The following is a 16,475-nucleotide window of genomic DNA, read 5'->3' as shown; positions in this document are numbered from 1 at the left end:
TGTTTACCATTCGTATTTTCTCAATATTGGGGTCCTCTTTCTTCTGTTCCTTGTAAAAATTATGGAGAATATTTGCTGCTGTTCGTCTAAAAGTTACAACATTTGGCTTCCCATTCAGTTTGGTTATTATGGTATTGTCACCATAATGTTCCATGAGTTTACTCTTCATATGTGTAAAGCCATAAGCTGCAACCTCTCAACCCAAAAGACCTGTCTCCATTTTCTCAATCAAGTCTGTTATTGTAATCTGTTCATCATCATTTTCCTCTAGGTACTTTGCAACCAACAGGAATGCTTCATATCTTTCTGCTTCTTTGGGTCTGTCAAGCCTTTGTTTCTTTGCAACACTACCTAGTCCAGAGGAATGTTGCTGTGGAACCTGCTTCCCAGTCCTGAAGTTAACATTACAGCTTTGATGGTAAACTGCATTGGCTGCGAGAAGGCCATGAGCATATGCAATTCTGCCTGAAACCAACGTAGACGATTCATCTTTCCTTTGTGCACACGAATGTAAGACAATATTTTGGAATGATGTGGTTCTTAAAGGATAGACATCCATGCCATCACGCTTTTTCTCAGTGTAAGTAGCTGGTTCACCGCAAAACAAACAGTGCTTGTCCAAACTGAACGTTGGCATTTCTGAACGAAGGATACACGCACGGTGAGGGCTGATCTTGTTCAGTTACTTTTTCCTGTGCCTTTGCAATCGTCTATGGATGAGTGAAAACCCGTCGGCATTCTGTGTGTACTCGCTGACCTTTATGAGTTCTTATACTACTTCCTTGCTGCTCACTGGCCCTGTTGATACTCTTGCTCCCCTTTTGTTGTAGGATTGCAGTATCCTGACCATCTTCTAAATTCTTCTCGCAGAAAACACACTCAGCCATAGCTATCTGTAATTCATGAAATAACAGAGCAGAAACAATACAAGTTAGGGTTAGGATTATGGTTCAATCAGATACAGTACTTAGATGCAAAGTTATAATGAAATATGAATTTTCTCTTATGACAGAAGATAATTTGCATAATATGCAAATTATCTTCAAAAATGTTAATTTGCAAATGTGCCTATCATGTTCACTGACCTTCAAAACATGGGTTTGGACACTTGATTTGCTTCAATTGGGTACTTAGATGCAAAGTTATAGTGAAAATATGAATTTTCTCTTATGGTGGAAGCTAATTTTCATATTATGCAAATTACACTACTTTCCCATGCTAGGGTTTTTTAGGACTTTTAGTATGATGATTAGGGGGTCTTACTGAAATGCACTGCAGTGGAAACAATTATTTTGCAATTAGTAGTGGGTTACCCCCTCAAATTTGCTACATTGACTAGACTATTAGCCATTTGCTCACATGGGAACATCAAGGAGGTCGAGGGTGGCCTATGAAATGATGAAATTTCCTTTCAATTCCAAATAATTTGTAAATGCAGTACATTGTCATTTTGTGGCCCACCCTGTACATGATGCACCCTTTATTAGTGGAATGAAGCCATTGGACATATTAAACAAACTTTGTATTACTCTGGAGGGTTTGAATAACTCCTTTCATTATTATGAATGAATGAAAGCTGAAGACAGCAAAACGGAGGCAACTGAACCTTTATTTCATAAAATCCAACAATTCCGTCCACGTTGTGGCAAAAATTTCAGCTTCTTTAAACAGTACTCTCCCATGAGTGCTTGTGACACATGTTTGCTTTTTGTCTTTTCACATAACGTTCACCTCAAGAAAGCTGATAGAGCGGACGGGCTGCCCCATCAGTGAAACCATAGAAAAATCAGAAGGTCGGGAGGCATCACAAAGCCCTGACGTCATAAGCTTTAAAATGCATCCAATGTCTTGCCTAAAAATAAAATGGCATTTCAAACCCCAAACTGCATGATGAATGGAGTGAAAATCTCCAAAAATCAAATACAGAACTAATTTATAAACTTCCAATAACAGAACCACATTGTACTTGTTCAAACACAAAGGCATCAGTCTGGAGTGGGGAGCATCGTAAAAACAGTAACTCCTTTCACAACACACATACACACCCATATAAAACACACACACAAACTCATATAAAACACGCACACACACGAACAAACCCATATAAAACACACACAGACAGAAACAAACTCATATAAAACACACACACACAGACATAAACACATAAACAAACCCATATAAAAAAACACACACAGACATAAACACATAAACAAACCCATATAAAACACACACAGACATAAACAAACCCATATAAAACACACACAGATATAAACAAACCCATATAAAACACACACAGACATAAACAAACCCATATAAAACACACACAGATATAAACAAACCCATATAAAACACACACAGACATAAACAAACCCATATAAAACATACACAGACATAAACAAACCCATATGAAACATACACAGACATAAACAAACCCATATAAAACACACACAAACATAAGCAAACCCATATAAAACACACAGACATAAACACATAAACAAACCCATATAAAAACACACACAGACATAAACAAACCCATATAAAACACACACAGACATAAACAAACCCATATGAAACACACACAGACATAAACAAACCCATATAAAACACACACAGACATAAACAAACCCATATAAAACACACACAGACATAAACAAACCCATATAAAACACACACAGACATAAACAAACCCATATAAAACACACACAGACGTAAACAAACCCATATAAAACACACACAGACATAAACAAACCCATATAAAACACACAGACATAAACAAACCCATATAAAACACACACAGACATAAACAAACCCATATAAAACACACACAGACATAAACAAACCCATATAAAACACACACAGACATAAACAAACCCATATAAAACACACAGACATAAACAAACCCATATAAAACACACACAGACGTAAACAAACCCATATAAAACACACACAGACATAAACAAATCCATATAAAACACACAGACATAAACAAACCCATATAAAACACACACAAACATAAACAAACCCATATAAAACACACACAAACATAAACAAACCCATATAAAACACACACAAACATAAACAAACCCATATAAAACACACACTCTCACACCATCCGTGCACACACACACACACACACACACACACACACACACACACACACACACACACACACACACACACACACTCTCAACAATCTGCAAGAAATCGATTTCAATACCCAGCGTTTCCAGCTTGTAATGAAATTGTAATGAATTTTTTGATTAATTTTTCTCGTTTCCTTTCACGAGTAAAACATCACAACTAAACCTCCCAATTACATGGATGCCATTTTTGTTCACATTCCTAATCTTCCAAGCAGTTCGAATGATTTTCACCAACAATATAAAAAAACGCTCTCAAGTTTGTCTTGTTTGCCTATATCGTGAGCTATGCTCGGAGAACATCTCCTGGGCGAAAGTGAATGATGGCTTTTGAAAATAAGGCAAGCCAGCTCATATCTTCCATTATTGTTTTTGTTAATACATCCCACATACTATTCCTCAACCAACTACGTGCTATGACTTACAATCCCGTGGTATAAAAAGCTTAAGAAGAAATGAAAACTAAAACAATCCCGTGTCAACCGTCATTCCTGGCATGCTACCCTATGGAAATGAAGCGATCGCTTTTGGGAGAAGAAAAGTAGAAAACAAACTAAGGAAGTTCACCGAGTTAACTGACGTTTTTCGGGTTATAAAGGAATCAGAAAAAACATTGCATTATGTCACTATTCTAGGAGGTAGCGCTAACTGGAAATAGAAAAAAATAATTAAAAAAGATGCGAAGTATGAGAGTGAAGAACCTTACATTTCTCTGTGCTCTCAAGACGTTCTTATCTCGGCTAATCAGGTTCTTTTGGACGAACGAAGAATCCATTCAAATGAAGGACAGATGCATTGTCACAAGTTTATGCACATTTTTTGAAACGGCGAGCAAAAAGAAATTTCATCTGCTTTGAGGTAGATATCGAAAAGTGAATTCTCCCAACTTTTACTTATTTCACCGAAAATCTACAACAACTCTCCTCGAGCTCGTGGAAAGCTGTCCAGGTGTTACGTCTCTTACATCTGAAGTTAAAAGAGTGAGGTATGAATACAACGGAAGGACAAATCGTTACGTCAGAGGACAGATAAAATGATGAATTAAATCAACAAGACGTTGAGGAACAGTATGCTAACCGCCTTGGGAAACCAGGGGAAGCTGACGTTTCAGGCGTCAACCCTTCGTCTGATCCACAAAAGGGAACCTCGAAGGGAGGTTGCTTTTTTGCCCCGATGAAGGGTTAACGTCTGAAACTGCTTCTCCTTGCTTCCCATAACCGTTGGCAATCCTCATTGTTCTGTTGATTCCATCCATTGAGGTACAAACAGGCTCTCGGAAAAAAGAAAACATACTTGCAAATGGAGGCTAACATATTTCATTACGTTTCAACCAACACTTTGACTAGACCCAGTGGCATTGTGATTATAGCATCTGCTCTGAGTTTGGGAGGTTGATGGTTTGATTCCAACCAAGGTTGAGTCACACCAAAGAGATATTTTTTTAATGGTGTGTGCTACTTCCTTGCTTGAGGCCCAGCATTTAGAGGATAGAGCACGGACAAACTCCATTGGTTGGAATCCAATGAGTGGGGGGAATAAGTGGAGGGGGCGTGGATGGTGAGAGGGCATTACTCTTTCATTGTTCTGCTGACTGCGGAGAGAAAAGTGGCATCACAAGATGGTACTGCCATTACCCAGAGTGCCCCAATAAGTTGCGTTACTTCCCCCAAGGTCACGTGTTGTGTTTGTCTGAAGTCAAGTCCTGTGTTGATGTCTCTGTCTGTATATAACACCTCCTCCATGAGCCTTAGGACCTAGTAAATACAAACAAACTCTGAGTAAAACTGACTGTGACGATTGAGCAATTCAGAGTTTTTGAAATGAGAAATTTCCTTTCCTCTCAAGTTTTCATCTATCGACAGAATGTTTGGATAAATGTGCATAAAGCCTAGCAACGTTTAAAAACATGTTTACTGCATTCCATGACACCACCCTCACTCAACAATGAGGAAGTGGAGCAAATCAACACTACCTTGAAGGTATTCATCACCTTGTTAAAGCTACTTCATACCGCAGTTATATAGATAGTCACATGATCAACATGTCATGAGAAAATGACCTGCTCGGTGCACACAATGTGACAATGCATGGAGCAGCTTGAAGAAACATTTCGTTGTTTAAAAAAAAAAGTCTCGTACTCCTTGATTTTATACTTTAAAACCCCCCAAAACTTTCATTGTTTACTTGTGGCTGAATGACCTGGGAATCAGTGGGGAAATAAAAGAGGGAATGGGTGAGGGAATGAAAGAGGGGACAGGTGGGAAAACACTCGGTTTTTGGTTCAGGTGACCTACATTTTAAAACCGTTGTATATATTCACAGCCGAATCTTGGCAAACATTCTCAAAATTGTGATTTTGGGAAAATGAAACAAGTTGGTTTGAGGAAAGAAAATGAATGTGGACAGCGTGACGTCATTTCAAGCTCGCTGGCTCGAGACTCCGTCAAACGTGCACTTTTACCTCGAGCGGACAAAAAAAAGACTGCAAATGCAAAAACTCCGTGGGATTGCCCTAGGATTAAAAAAACAAAATTCCCCTCTCACCAATAAACAAGGAAGAAATGAAAAGACAAATTAATGGAAGGAAACTTTTGGAATCATCAAAAATAATTTCTCTGAGGTACTCAACATATGAGGTAGATGAATAGGAAATGGGCCTGGGCCCAATCCATGTTTGTACCTGCATGGAGGACTGAGGGGTAGGACAAAAGGGGAGGCTGAATAAAAGCATAGTTTTAGGGAAACAAAGCATGCTGGGAAACCCCTGAGATGGTTATCAGCAAAAAGGCAGGGAACCTGAGTTCAGATAATGGCAAAAGGAAGTTTGTTTTACATTTGACGATGAGTGAACATGAATGTGGGGGAAAGTAATTTGAGGTGACAAGGGGCCAGGATGTGCAGGTGTCTCAAATCGTCTGGCTAGTGGGCAGCAGAATAAGGCACACCGACTGGTTTGGAAACAAGAAATCTGAAGAAGAGAGCAAAAAAGAGAGGGATGAAAAGTAAATGAGATGTGTCTCAAAAATACATGATCGTGTGCATTTGAAGTTTCGAAAATGTCTGATCCCGATTTGATGACAATCCACACTGGGACATGAGGTATGTCACAAACACTAACAACTTCGAATTTCATCTTCAAAACATGATGATGGAAAGAGATAACCAAGGAAAAAAAAACCACATGATGTGGAAAGGAAGATCGTTGGTAGGTTGTCGAGTAACTTCCCGGGGACCACTGATGTAAACAAGAAGTCAATGTCACAAAAGAGCAGACAGGAGGTGTTTAAAAGGCTCTGAGCATGGAACAGACTTTTTCATTCCCACTTCGGCATGGCTATCCGAGCATGTGATAAACCATACTAATGTGTTACTTTAGCTCATAACTGAATACGTTTCACTTCCAATAGGTTTTTCTTTGTTAATGAACACTTCTGCCTTTGTGTGTACACTTATCCAACCTAATTTGACATAGAACGGTCACAAAAGGCCTTTTTTAAATGATTCGTTTTTCTCTTCCATATCCACTGATATATTTGATTCATTACGATAAAAATACGAGTACATAAGACGTCAATGTAGAAAATGTTCTCCACTGATAAATACGTGGCTAACTGGACAAACGATATGAACAATGTTCACAATGAAATGGTTGCCATTACTTAGTACAGGTCTGCTGTTGTGGTGAAGTGATGAAGAAATTCCACTGAAACAGTGGATGGAGAGTAGAGGTAATAACTAAGAAGCCCAAAGATGACGGTGTTAGGAAGAGTACAGTGTAGTACATTGTGAGGTGCCATGGGTGCATTATGCTCCAATAAAACTATTATTAAACGAGGTAAATTGAATGCGTTACGCAATGAGGACTGAGCCGCCCCGCCATGGCTGTTATATCATCGGGCTGAGCTGCGTTCGCAAGAATACAGAAAGTGTGGTTGCTCGGGTTTTCAGGTCTTCGTGTTTTCATCCCCCATATTATGGCTTTTCTTAATTTTTATTTTTTACTTTTTTATTTTTTATTTTTTTACAATCGGCGTCTCAAAATTTGAAAAAGAAAGAGGTCAACGTCTCAATAAGACAAACATCAAATGAGTATTAAAATAAAAACCCAAAATATCTGGCGAGAGAGGTATTGCATCACTGTGGGCCCGTAAAGCCGCACCCATTCTCTGCTTTTCCAGCATGGACGGATCTTTCAGTCCTGGACCGAGGGAAGGCGGGCCTCAGGAGGCTGGCACAGTCCACAATATTCCCAGGCCCAAGCTCAAAATAGCCGACGAAGTTTCATTTTCTCCGCACCGGGCCAGGTCCTGATGTTTGCTGCTGCCTCACTGCACAGAGTACTTCCCTGATTTTTCTTTGAGCCGTCTGCTCGAGTGCCCATGTTTTGAGTTATATGATAGACAGGGGAGGGGAAGGGGGGGGGGAGAGTGGGAGAAAAAGAAAAGGACATTTTCAGATATTTATGTTGCCCCATGAGGACATTATTATTATTCACTTTAAAGAAGAATCAAACATCCTACACGTGTCACATGTTGACACGTGTAATCAAAAGCTGCCTCACCAATTTATTTGCTACCTATGACCAGAAGGGTTGCAGACATATGATGGAGGATACTTGTGATGTAGCACGTTTGGTGCTGGGCCCGTTATGAATAACGTAACAAAGGAAAGTCACCTGGCTGGCGAAGAAGTGTCCTGATATTTTCACAATCACCTGCTCGTCCTCATCTGGAATTTGGTCTCGTGGAACAACTACGTCAGCATTGGTGAGGTTCTGGATTTCGTTCACCTAGTCAGACATGAAAACCGGAGAGTGATGCAGTTAGTACAGTTTCCTTTTGGACATTTGCCAAAATGTCACCATCACCATTTTCCAAATTGTTAGTCTGAAGTTTACATCATTATCCATATTTGTCCCAAATCATTTATTTTACACAGTAAATAAAAATAAGATGCCAAAGACAATATGTTTTACACATGGATTGTAACCTATATGACAGTGTCCCCATGCTGTCCACTTGCTGTTCCTGCATCAATTATTAAATTAAAGTACACGGAGGATCATGATGTTGAGGAAACTTGATTTGTTAGAAACTGAAGTCCATTCCAGAAATAGGAAAGTTCTGAGATTCAAAATAACCATTCATTCAATGGAAAATAAATTATTGCTGATGCTGGGATTGGCTTACAGTTTTTCCGCCTTTTCCAATGAGACGTCCAGCGGCCGAGGCAGGAACCTTGATGTGTGTATCCAGTTTGACCTCTTCCTTGGGATTAACAAAATTCTCCTCCTTCAGCTTGCCGTATATTCGACCCTGAGCCTGTGCATCACCGGGGCGAAAGGAAACGGCATGAACACACCTTTGGCGGTACATTTCGGAATTGCTAAACCATTCAATCACCATGTGCACAAATGTACAACTCAGGTTGGTGGAGTTTCTCCATTCAATGCTTATGTATGGTATATGCACTTAGACGACAATGTGGGATTGCGCTGGTGATTAATCGGTTTAGCAGCAGACGTTACATTTGGGATTGGGGAACGAAAGGGGAAAAATGTACACATTAATTTATTTTTGTTATTGTTTTATTATTGACCATTCAAATGCAATGGCGTAACAAATAGCACCTCGAATGGACCAAACGTATTTATTCATGTGACCATAGGCCGAGTGCGTGAGGATTGTGATGATCCTCTCTCTGTTTGTTTGTTTGTCAGCAGAATAAATTGACAACAAGGGCAGTGAGAATTTGGGCGGTTGGCAAGAGCTGGTACAGGGAAGAGAGGGGGGGTGTGAGAGAGAGAGAGGGAGAGAGAGAGAGAGAGAGAGAGAGAGAGAGAGAGAGAGAGAGAGAGAGAGAGAGAGAGAGAGAGAGAGAGAGAGAGAGAGAGAGAGAAGAGAAAGACAGAAGAGAAAGAGAAAGAGAGAAGAAAGAGAAAGAGAGAAGAAAGAAAGAAGAGAGAAGAAAGAAAGAAGAGAGAAGAAATCACCAAATTTCCACTTCAAACACACATTGATGCCTTGCTTTTCCTGCGAAACACCAAGATGACAGTTAATAGCTGGGTCAGAATTCGAACCCAGACTAGATGGCTCAGACAAGTGTGTGTGTACCTCCCGGCCATCCTGACAGCCCAATTTTTGTTATAATATATCAAAATCAACAAAACAACCAGGACATCATCGGACGACAAACATAATGGCATGAGTCAGCACCTACGTCGAGTGTATTGTTTGATTGCATTCACCGAAATTTTTATTTTTTATTTTGGGGTTTCTCTAAATGCGTTCTTGATTTTAAATTTTTATTTTAATCTTTAAATTGCTAAATCGCAAGCTCTTTTAATTTTCAACTTGGGTTAAAAAAAGAAAAATGTGTCACCGAACTAAACCTGTAAAATACCCAACTCTAGATTAACTGTTTCAATGAGAAAAATAATGGCTTCATTAGATAAATGTCTGATTTGTGGTTGATGATTTACATACATCCTCTTCTTTCTCAGAGCTTCCCTTTCATGTCCCAGTTTAAGGTTTAGTCACGGATTTCACGAGGGTTTTGTATTATCGTAGTCCACCACAACTTGGAAAGTATCACGGTAATTGTGTGAGAGAGTCTGTGTCTGTTCGTGTTTGCTGGCCATATTGGTGATAAATAGGGCATCTCAATGGGAATCGCACACTTGCTTCACAGTGAGCGTGTTTCATCACAAAGTGCATCGTCTCTCGGAGGGACGTTAAGGCAGGTGTCCTGTCTGCTAGCATTGGTTGGTTAAAGATGCAATGGTGTTTTTCACAACGAGTAGACAAGTTATCACTGCAACCCTGAACGGATTACAAATTGCTACCAAAATCAACAACAGTCGATCAAAAGACCTGGCCAGGTGGTTCCTCTGTTTGATTAAGGACATAGTGGGTCACCCTTCATCTTAAACAAAGGTAGAATTATACTGTCCAACCAATTGTCCAGGATATATCCATTCCTCCATATCATCTTACACAACTCAGTCATCCACTTTACTCCCAACTCTCCTGCTGCCTCCACCATGTCAACCACAACACCTGTTGGTCCTACTGCTTTACCCTTCTTTAATTTCTTAATAACTGGCAATTGTAGAAGTTGTACACGGCATAATATAAATTGCATTGACGTATAACCATAGAATAGGACTATTTAAAGACCATTATCAAATTTAAAGAACAGACCTTTCTGAAGGTGTATGCTCGATGCTTTTTTGTAAGGCAACCGTTTCCTGAATAGCATTGATTTACAAATCAGAATGGCACTCAGTAGAACACATACCTCCACCAGGCTGAACAGTTTACATGTTGTCACCCACTGATAGGCCAGATCTGGATCTTGACATGAACCAAAATCGAATTGGCTTGTTTTGGTCACCAAACCAACAACTTATACACCTAGTTTTATCATACAACTTATCCACAACATTTTGAAATATCATGCTATAATGTACGATATTGTTTTTTGGCAACATCTCTCAATGTTGATGAATGACTTCAAAAAGTAAAATATTCTCGTATCTGGATCCGGATCCGGATTTTCACAGAAATCAAATCGATTCGTCCTTGTCACATACCAAACTTGTCATCCAAACTTTGTCAAAATCCATCTACAACTTTTTGAGATATCCTGTCCACAGACAGACAGACAAACAGACAGGGGTGAAAACATAACCTCCGTCCACATTCAGTGGTGGAGGTAAGAAAGTGTCGATATCATAAGAATTTAAAATGTGTACAATAACAGACGGGTCAAACTTTGGTCAGGGAGAGAATCAAAATGCAGCATGTGAGAGAATAATAAACAAGTAGAGGTGTGCAAGGTGGACGTTAAAGTGGCGTAAGGATACCACACTCGGTGGTTTAATGGTTAGAGCATTTGCTTTGAGTCTGAGAGGTCAGTGGTTTGAACCCTGGCTGAGTCACACCACAGACTTCAAAAATGGTAAGTGCTGCCTCCTTGCTTGATTCTCAGCATTTAAAAGGATAGAGCACGGACAAACAACCGTATGTTAGCAATACTAGAGCAGGCTTTGATGGGCCTAATGGCCTCTTGCATTGAAGTTTCTTGCAAGATAACTCATTATTACAAGGTGGCTGTCTATAAACTGTGACCTTTAATAAACAACTCTGTAGTAGGTATAAGTACATATACAGACACATGACAGAAGTAAATAGACAACATGATTTTTAAAGAATTTATTTATTTAACAATTGAAATACAGTATATTTGATCCATTTTAACACATACACTAGTATTTGGTAGACTTTCCATTTGCAGATTTCAATGTTTTTACTCTTTCAGACAGAGCTAATGAGTTCTGAAATTTTCTCTTGTGGGATTTTTGCCCAGGCTTTACACAAAAGGTTTCACAATTCTGCCCATGATGTTGGTTTCCTGGACTTTTCTGCACAGCTCGATCCAATATGGCTCAGAGGTGTTCAATGGGATTCATGTCAGGAGACTGACTTGGCCATGGAAGTCCCTCGATCCTAAATCTGTCCTGCCATTCTTTGGTCTTTTTGGAGTGTGGCATGAAGCTCCATCTTCCATGAACAGTGTTATTTTTGACCATCTGACCAGTGGAGAAGACGGGGAGACGTCCATCCTCAAGGATACAAATGTATATCGTAGAGTTGATGTTGCCAACACACTCCACAAGCTCTGACTGACCAGCACTCCAGGTTGCTCCCCACAACATCACTGAAAAACCACCATGTTTGACAGTTGGCTGCAATCGGTTCAAAGAGAACTCTTGACTGTGAAGTCTCCAGACCCATATGTGCCCACTGTCAGAAAATTGAGCGAATTGGGACTCACCTGAAAAAAATGACAGTTTGCCAAAACTCCAAGGGTCTGGTGGCCATCTTGTCAGCTCACTTCTTTCTCCTTTGAATGTTGGCTGGTCTAAGAAGAGGTTTTCTCCGAGCTGCTCTCCCATAGTAGCCCAGTTGATGAAGGTACCGCACGGCAGTTCTTGAGCTAACTTGGACCTCCTCTGCAACATCTGCTGCCTTGCAATGGGGAGTTTTCTCAATGGACCGCTTGACAGCTCGAAGACACCTTTCTGAGGGCCCAGGTCGACTAGAACGGGAAGCTGTGGATTCCTTGCCTTCGCTGGTGAATTGCACAATCACCCGATTGACCGTAGAAAGCGGAATGCCAAGGTTCTGAACTATCTGATGCTGGCTGACTCCACCTTCTGATTGGCCAACAATTCGTCCGGTTTGAAAATCGCAAAGGTCATGTATTCCCTGGGTTACAGGCATCGCTAATTGTCGTACAAGACCCAGGAACTCGTTTCTGCAAATAAATAGTTGAATATTAGTACAAATCACCAAGTAAAATTTGCTTTATACAGATGAAATAAATAAATTTAAGGTGTCTATTTACTTCTGTCATATTTCTGTATGTCTGTAATTTTCATTGCACGTCCTGTATAATCCTTTGGATAGAATGGTCTGAAAAGTTTGACGACGATGAAAGTGTAATATTTGCACCTCATACTGTGCTTTCACGATCCAGATATGCATGGCTTTGCCTGACATACACCTGAGCATGTAATAATAAATGGACGGAGTATGCATTGGAGGAAATGAAGGATGACAACAAGTTATAAACCGTTTCGTTGCCTGAACAGCCATGTGACTTTGACTGTTACAGCTTTATAAAATTCTGCATTTGCATTAACCAAACTTAAATAAATAGCCAAATTGGTTGAATTCTGGGAAGTTTGATCAGGTTGGTCCGAGCTGAAAGCCTGAACATACTGACACCTATGTGTGCGTTCTCACCTTAAACTGAGCTTCAGGCGGACCCGTGATGGTAACTCGTCTCTCTCGTGCATCGGGAGTCTCTGGAGGAGCGATCTGTGGATCCACACACTTCATTGAAGGAAACTCAATGCTGAATGTATGTATAGTAATTTGGGTGAGTAACATACTAATAGTGTATACATAAATTTCTGTACAAGTAGTCAGATCTGAACAAGCAATTACCATGATTACATTGGTTACTATACCTTGATGGAAGCTCCAGCAAAGCGAGCCAGCTGTTTGATGTGCTGCCCCTTCTTGCCAATGATTGCACCCACTGACTGTGTCGGAATGAACAGAAACACCGTCTCTGGCTCAGGTTGCTGCTTAAAGGTTTGAGGGGGAGAGAGAGAGAGAGAGAGAGAGAGAGAGAGAGAGAGAGAGAGAGAGAGAGAGAGAGAGAGAGAGAGAGAGAGAGAGAGAGAGAGAGAGAGAGAGAGAGAGAGAGAGAGAGAGAGAGAGAGAGAGAGAGAGAGAGAGAGAGAGAGAGAGAGAGAGAGAGAGAGAGAGAGAGAGAGAGAGAGAGAGAGAGAGAGAGAGAGAGAGAGAGAGAGAGAGAGAGAGAGAGAGAGAGAGAGAGAGAGAGAGAGAGAGAGAGAGAGAGAGAGAGAGAGAGAGAGAGAGAGAGAGAGAGAGAGAGAGAGAGAGAGAGAGAGAGAGAGAGAGAGAGAGAGAGAGAGAGAGAGAGAGAGAGAGAGAGAGAGAGAGAGAGAGAGAGAGAGAGAGAGAGAGAGAGAGAGAGAGAGAGAGAGAGAGAGAGAGAGAGAGAGAGAGAGAGAGAGAGAGAGAGAGAGAGAGAGAGAGAGAGAAAAGGAGAGGGAGGGAGGGAGAGAGAGGGTGAGGGTAGAGTGGTAGAGCAGGAAACCAGGAGAGCAGGAGAGTGGGAGAGCAGTTAGAGCAGAAGAGGAGAAAGGGGAAGGGTTGAAGGGGGAAAGGGGAGAAGGGTTGAAGCATGGAGAGGGGGAGAGAGAAAGGGTGTCAACAGGTGAGACCTGTAAAACGGGCACTGTTTCAATGCCATCCAGCATGAGTCATGCAGGTCAGCAGTCTTGTTATGATCTTTACCATGAATGGTGGGTAAGAGGAAGGCATAGAGGCACCCGAGAGTGAGGATGGTGGAAGCACGGATCCACTGGATGGGAAGATTCCCAAAGCATTGAGGTTCAAGCCTGGAATGAGGTTGGACTGTTGCTGGAAGAGAAACATACAGACAATCTGTGACCAGGCCATCTTCTCAAACATAACTTTCATTTTCAGAGCTGAAATAAAAGGATCATCATTTTTTGCTTCTCCTTGAAAATGAAATTATTTTGGACTGGCAGAGCCTACCTGTCACTTCACTGACAGACCAATTAGTCAATCCTGTTTGCCAAAAAATTTGAGTGAAAAGGAGAAGGAAAGGAAGACAAGTTTACCCATGCGTAAAGTGCTTTAACCCCTTACCCCCACCCCTCCCTGTCCTCATGTCCTGCTGCCCCCACTTTGCCCCCCATGAGTCCTGATGTCCCTTCCCGCTAGAAATGTCTCGCACACGTTGACAGGCTTTGACAAGCCCATCCGTTTTTTTGGAAGGGGGGAGGGAAGGAGGATAAACTTACCTGTGTGAAGAGTGGTTTAACCTCAGCGTTGCCCAGGTAAAAAAGGAAATTGTAATACATCCTGCCACCACCACCAGGTGGCACTACACGGTACACAATTACATAGAGAATTTACAACCCCCACACCCCCGTGTGAAGCCATGGCCACATGGCCTATGTTACCCCCCACATAAAGTTGTATCTGCACCCTGAGTTTGGAGTTTGTAACTTAAAAGATGTGGCTGTGCATAAGGAACAAAGAGAGAGAGAAAGAGAGAAAGAGAGAAAGAGAGAAAGAGAGAAAGAGAGAAAGAGAGAAAGAGAGAAAGAGAGAAAGAGAGAAAGAGAAAGAGAAAGAGAAAGAGAAAGAGAAAGAGAAAGAGAAAGAGAAAGAGAAAGAGAAAGAGAGAAAGAGAGAGAGAGAGAGAGAGAGAGAGAGAGAGAGAGAGAGAGAGAGAGAGAGAGAGAAAGGAATATATATATATATATATATATATATATATATATATATATATATATATATATATATATATATATATATATACAGTGTTACGGAAATGGCCCTTATTGGACGACTAAATATAGGATTAGCTCAGATCCCCCATTAAATGCATGTTTAGCTAGGTTGTATGGTAAAATGGACGTTACATGTGTGTCGGGAGGTGTAAGAGGCTGTTCTATTGTTTGTGTGGTGGTGGTGGAACGATAGCTCCCTCTTCTTCCTCCCCCCCCCCATCCCTGACGAGGCCCCGCCCAGTCGGCTGAGAGGGTGTGGCCAAAAAGAGGAAGTGAAACGAAGGGGAGGAGTTTGTTGGCTTCGCTGAGAGAGGCGTGCTCGGGGTCGAAGCGAGCGAACAAAAGAGAAACTGGAGAGAAAAAGGAGTTCAGGTTGGAAAACAGTCGGGTTTTCGAGGCATACTCAGGGTGGCTTCGAAGCGAAGGAACGAAGGCTTCGTAAAAGGGTTCAGTGTGTGGAAACAGTCGCTCTCGAGGTGTGCTCGTGTTTTCGAAGCGAGCGAACGAAGGAGGCACAGTGTTGGATCTGCCGGGAGAGACGCTGAACCTGCCTGCACGTAGAGTCTGCCTTTTTGGGGCAGTGGGAGAGCGTCCTGCACGTCGAGTCGGCGATCGACTCTTATGAGGAGGTGATTCTGCTGTGAGAGAGACGGCAGCCGGCTTTGAGAGGCGAGCGTGGAAAAGGAAAGAAAAGGTGATTCTACAGAAAGAAACTGAGAGGACGGAGTTGAGAAGTCGGGCTTCGAGGTGGGAAGGCAAGAGAGGAAACGACGGAGCCTCTGATGGTCCCTGCTCACACCAACGGCTCGACACGTTTGCCGATATGCTTGCCGGAGCCCGGCAACCTCGATTTGGGCCTTGTCTGGTGCACAGGCCAGGCCTGGATTTGTATGCTGGACCTTGAGAGGGATCAGCTGAGGCCCATCGTCGACCTTACGCGGGGTCAGAGCATGCGGAGACGAAAGAGTATGGCACCGCCATCTTGCCACGCGGCGCGTTCAAGCTGGGGGCTCGAATCCGTGGACATCCGCTTGTTACGAGAGACATTCGTGCTTTATGACACTTTCCTCTCGTCCATGAGACATCACCAAGTACTCTGTCTTGTCTTGCATGTATGCTGTCCGTCTGTCTGTCTTTGTCTGCACGTTGTTTAAGGCATATCTCGGTAGGGACCCCCCTCGAAACCTGTAATCTGTAGTTCCCAAGTTAAGAACGGGTTAAAGATTGTTAATAAAAACATTGTCCTGAATGGTTTGCTTGTGTCGTGTTCCCCAATAAATCTGGTTGGTTCGTATGAAGTTGCCGCTATGGATTAATTTGGGTTGCGTCGAGGAACGATCCATTCGATTGGCATATAAAACCAAAATGGTTACAGACTGGCAGAAAACGCTCGGCATCTGACACATCCA

The 16,475-nt window shown here is 41.7% G+C and overlaps 1 protein-coding gene across 3 annotated transcripts in view; it reads right to left on the bottom strand.

Annotated features, from left to right (window-relative positions):
* Positions 1 to 1,591: 1,591 nt before the first annotated feature.
* Positions 1,592 to 16,475, bottom strand: part of LOC147014053 (insulin-like growth factor 2 mRNA-binding protein 1) — a 133,431-nt gene continuing 118,547 nt past the window's right edge. For 2 of the 3 annotated variants that reach the window (XM_085851654.1, XM_085851656.1), the window contains exons 10-15: positions 14,039 to 14,164; positions 13,180 to 13,299; positions 12,953 to 13,027; positions 8,330 to 8,461; positions 7,816 to 7,929; positions 1,592 to 7,505 (exon numbers count right to left, since the gene is read on the bottom strand). In XM_085851654.1, the coding sequence (XP_085707780.1) occupies positions 7,422 to 7,505; positions 7,816 to 7,929; positions 8,330 to 8,461; positions 12,953 to 13,027; positions 13,180 to 13,299; positions 14,039 to 14,164 (651 nt within the window). In that variant the 3' untranslated portion in view covers positions 1,592 to 7,421. The remainder of the gene's footprint in view (positions 7,506 to 7,815; positions 7,930 to 8,329; positions 8,462 to 12,952; positions 13,028 to 13,179; positions 13,300 to 14,038; positions 14,165 to 16,475) is intronic. The other variant, XM_085851655.1, reaches the window with a different exon arrangement.

Source organism: Eptatretus burgeri, chromosome 13 (genome assembly GCF_056783735.1).
Source record: "Eptatretus burgeri isolate ZD-2024b chromosome 13, Ebu_testis_v1, whole genome shotgun sequence".
In the NCBI taxonomy this organism is placed as follows: Eukaryota; Metazoa; Chordata; class Myxini; order Myxiniformes; family Myxinidae; genus Eptatretus; species Eptatretus burgeri.
Note: the sequence above shows the minus strand (reverse complement) of the source record. Positions and strands in the feature narration are given on the sequence as shown.